Here is a 4766-nt window from a genome sequence, read left to right as displayed (position 1 = left end):
CCTAACCTAGAATTTACTGGGGATGATCCCAAATCGTAAGATAACATGATAATGTTATAAACCCTAGGTTAATACTTTAGGATCTTAACATATGTTCAAAAATAAGAGGGTTTCCAAGTTACTAAAGCGTGAAATGATACCCTTATTCACATTTGATAGTTAGATATCGTGCATCCAAGGGAGGTGTAGAAAACTAAACACGGATGAAAGAGGTTATTAACTCTATAAACCTTAGATGGGATTAAGTATCCTTGATCGGAGGAGAGATGATCAATCTCTATTCGTACTGGCTAGGATCCTTGAGTTTCTGCACATTGCAAACGTTAGCTTTGTTGGATTAGGTGTCTAAGCCCATAACTATAATTGGTATGTACTTGACCCGATAGTAGCATGGTCCATTTGGGTTGCATTCAACGAAAGCAATTTGATAAGAAGGGTATTTGTGATTTATTAATATATTATAAGAATAATATATTAATTAAGAAATCATATTATTTAATTGGTATTGATCAAGAATTAATTTGGAATTAATTTAGTGATCAAAAGAGACTGATTAAATTAACAGGGGCTGATTATGTAAATCAGTGATACATATAATTTGGGCTAATGATCCATGATTGATTAGTGATGGACTAAGCTTATGTGAGAGTCCATGAAGTGTTAGTCAAAATGAATTATTGGATCAAAATCCTAAGTGAATGGATTAGGGTTTACAAGTGACCCTTGGAATTTTACATTATATATGTAACCCCTAAGCCCCTAAAATCGACACACAAGTATTCTAAGAAGAGTATAAATGATTTTGGTGCCTCCTAAACCTCTCTCATAATCCTCCATTTGTTCTTGGTGATTTGTGACTTATTTGAGGCATCACATTTGAGGTGCTAAGCTCTTGTAAGGCCAAGTTGTACAAGCTACAACAAAGAGGTAATCATCTAACTCATTTTTATGTTTCAAATATCAATGTTGTATGCTAGTTAGGCTTCATGCTTTGGAAAATGAAAAATGCATGTATAACTAGAGAAAACTTAGATCCAAAGCATTACGGTTGTATGTGCACCATAGGGATGTTATAGTTCTCTAAAGCCATCAAGCTTGCGGTGGGAGTTAGCTTGGCTAACGCCCCTATGATGCTTAATTAAGTAATGATCTTAAAAAATAATCAAAATAGGAAAATGAAGGTAAGGAGTAATTGTGTACCTTATTCTTGTCATAACGAAATCCTATGAATTTGACTGACAAGAAATATGCATTGAGGTGCACATCGTTCCATGATATTGGAAAGAGGTTCCCTTCTAGAGTAGTCAGCCAATATGCCCCCTTTCTTGCTTCTTAATCGATGAGATAAGGGTCTTCCCATTTAGGCGTTAGCTTTCCATTTTAGGATCTTTGGTTTTCTGAAATGCCTTTCTTAAAACCAAATCGCCTACTTGGAGTCTTCAGATCTTAATATTCTTATTGTAGGGTTTAGCTATCTGTTGCTGATAAGCTGCAATGCGGATCTTGGCGAGGTCCCTTATTTCGTCAACGGTGTTAAGATCCTCAACTAGGATCTTATCGTTATTGTCTTGAGTCTGGAGTTGGTATCTCTCCATTTGGGATCACTACTTCTATTGGGATCATAACTTCTACTCCAAATACTAAGGAATATGGGGTTTGGCATGTTGTCGTTTTAGTTGTGGTCCTATCCACCCATAGCACGAAAGGAAGTTCCTCAGCCTATCTTACCTTCTTCTCACCTAATCTCCTTTCCGGTTATTGACTATGATCTTGTTACTAGACTTTGCTTGTCCATTGGCTTGAGGATGAACTGGGGTGGACATTATCATTTTGATTCTCCAACTGGTGCAAAAGTCTCGTGTTCTTTTGCTTATGAATTGGGATCCATTGTCACATATGATCTCCGCAGGGATCCCAAATCTGGTGAGGATGTTTCGCTTGATGAATGATACCACCTCTTTATCTCTCACTTAAACAAAAGCCTTAGCTTCTATCCATTTTGAGAAATAATTCGTCATTGCTAGCATGAAAAGCTTTCCTCCTGGTGCCTTAGGCAATTTACCAATTATGTCAATTCCCCATTTCATGAATAGCTAAGGTGAACTGATGGGATGCAGAGGTTATGCCGGTTGATGAAGGATGTTTATATCTCTTTGACAAGCATCACAATTCTGAGCATGTAGGAAGGCATCTTTCTTCATGGTCGGCTAGTAGTATCATGTACTTAACACTTTGGAACATAAGGATCTGCCCCCAGTATGGTTGCCATAATCCCCTTCATGTATGTATTTCAAAACTTCCATAGATTCGTGATCCTCTAGGCACCGTAGATATGGGCATGCTAAGGACTTCTTGTACAACACTCCTTGGATCAACACAAAGCGTGAGACCCTCATTCCGAATGATCTATCGTTTTTTCTTCTTTTGGGATTGTACCATTTTGGAGGTATTTTATAATAGGTTGGGTCTAGGATTTTGAATGTTGTTGTGGATCCTGAATGTTTGCTCCAGGATCCTGAGTGTTGAGATCATGGTGAGGGGGTTGGATATCAGGATCCTTGATTGTTGCAATGCTAGTTGCTTGATCATGGGTAATGAGGTCTTCTCGTTTCTTGGTTGGATCTTCTATTGTCAGGATCATTATGTGGACTATCGAGATCCTGGTTTCCGCCGGGATCCTGAGAGAAGATCCTAGGTTGGCTAGTGCGCCTGCTTTGATATTATCTTCTCTAGGAATTTGGAGTAAGCTATATTTTTTAAATTCTGAGGCTAAGGTTCTAAGTATTTGAAGGTAGCATGCTAATCTTTCACCTTTTACTGCATAGGACCCGTTAAAATGGTTACTTATTAATAATGAATCAACATATACATGAAGATCCTTGATTTGAAGGTCCTTGGTTATTTGTAACCCCATGATCAGTGCTTCATATTTCACTTCAATGTTGGTTACGTCGAATTCACAGCTAATGGTGTGGGATAGGATTTCCCCCTGTGGCAATTTTAGTATGATCCCAAGGCCTTTTCCTATAAATTTGGATGCTCCATCTGTAAAGAGGATCCATTTTCCCATGTTTTCTTCTTCTATAAATTTTCGAGTTTCTAATTCTACTTTCGCATGTAGATCATCACAAAATTCAGCCATAAAATCTGCCAGGGCTTGTGATTTTATCGTGGATCTTCGCTCGTATATGATGTCATATGTATAGAGCTTCACTAACCACTTTGCCATTCTTCCTGACATTTCTGGTTTTCTCATAACATTCTTAATAGGATAGTTAGTTTTTACATGTATGGTATGAGTTTCAAAATAGTGTCTTAATTTGGTAGAAGCTGTAACTAATGCAAGTATTAGTTTTTTGAGATGAAATTACCTTTTTCAGGATCCAATAGACTTTTACTTACATGGTAAATAGGATGTTGCTCCCTGTCAAGATCCTTGGCTAGGACTGTACTTATAGCATTTGAAGATACTGAAAGATATAGGAGGAGTGGTTCCCCATCTAATGTTTTCACCAAAAAGGGTGTTGAACTTAAATATTTTTAAGTTCTTGGAAGGCATCTTCATGCTATTTCTTCCATTCAAACTTCTTATTTTTCTTTAAGATATCATATAAAGGTTTGTACCTTTCTGAGGATCTTGAAATGAACATGTTTAGAGTTGCTACTCTTCCAGTCAACCTCTGGATATATTTGGTCGAAGTTGGGGATCTTAGATCTATTATGGATTTGATCTGTTTAGGACTCGCTTCTATCCCCCTCTTAGTGACCATGTAACCAAGGGACTTGCATGCCTTCATTCCAAAGTGACTTTTGGATGGATTCAAGTTCATGTTGTATTCGTCTAATATCTCTAAGGCTTCTGCAAGATCCTTGAGGTGATCTTAAGCTCTTTTAAATTTGACCTCCATTTCATCAATGTAGACTTCCATGGTGTCCCCCAGATTGTTCTTGAACATTCGATTTACCAATCTTTGATATGTTGCACCTGCGTTTTTTAGACCAAAAGGCATAGCAATATAGCACTATATACATGAAGAGGTTATGAAGGCAGTATCCTCTTGATTGGATGGTTCCATTTGTATTTGTTGGAATCTGGCTGAGGCGTCTATGAATGTTAGCATCTGCCATGGAGTCTATGTGTGGCAAAGGAAAAGGATCCTTAGGGAAAGCCTTATTGAGATTCGTGTAATCCACATACAGCCTCTATTTTCCATTCTTCTTTTGTACCACCACCGCATTGGCTAACCATCTTGGAAACTTTACTTCTTTAATCATTCCCGTCTTGAAAAAAATTTCAACTTCTTCTTGGATGATTTGGTTCCTCTCGGGTGCAAACTTCCTTCTTTTTTGATGTATAGGCCTGAAAGAAGGATCTATATTGAGTTTGTAAGTTATAATTTATTTATCTATACCTGCCATATCTTCGTGTTTCCATGCGAAGGTTTTTCTTCTGTGTTGTATGAACTTCACAAGGTCTTGTTTGATTTCTTCTGGTATTGAGGATCATATGAAGACCTTGGCCTTAGGATCCTCAAGGTTCAAGGGCACTTCTTTTATGTCTTGTTCTTTTGCTTCTAGCACGTCTCGTGCCCTTTGCTTTAATTATTGTGCTTGTCATGTACCGTGGCAGATTTCATCGAGGCCTTATGGCATTCTTTAGATTCTTGTTGATCACCGATGATCTTCGTTGTCCCCTATGGGGTAGGCATCTTGATACACTGATGGTATGTTGATGGGACTACTTTCATGTCATGGATCGAGGGTCT

At 37.9% G+C, this 4766-nt stretch overlaps 1 protein-coding gene across 1 annotated transcript; it reads right to left on the bottom strand.

Annotated features, from left to right (window-relative positions):
• Positions 1 to 2467: 2467 nt before the first annotated feature.
• LOC145122262 (uncharacterized) lies at positions 2468 to 3241 on the bottom strand. Its single transcript, XM_079057891.1, has one exon. The coding sequence runs from the start codon at positions 3239 to 3241 to the stop codon at positions 2468 to 2470; it is 774 nt and encodes a 257-aa protein (XP_078914017.1).
• Between the last annotated feature and the right edge of the window lie 1525 nt (positions 3242 to 4766).

This window comes from Lactuca virosa, chromosome 6 (genome assembly GCF_052849685.1).
Source record: "Lactuca virosa cultivar CGN04683 chromosome 6, Lactuca_virosa_CGN04683_v6, whole genome shotgun sequence".
Lineage (NCBI taxonomy): Eukaryota > Viridiplantae > Streptophyta > Magnoliopsida > Asterales > Asteraceae > Lactuca > Lactuca virosa.
The sequence above is the reverse complement of the archived record's forward strand: the minus strand, read 5'-3'. Positions and strand labels throughout refer to the sequence as shown.

Bases quoted from the DNA above. Each gene is read 5' to 3' on its own strand.
- LOC145122262 (XM_079057891.1), bottom strand. From the start codon at position 3,241: ATGTCAGGAAGAATGGCAAAGTGGTTAGTGAAGCTCTATACATATGAC.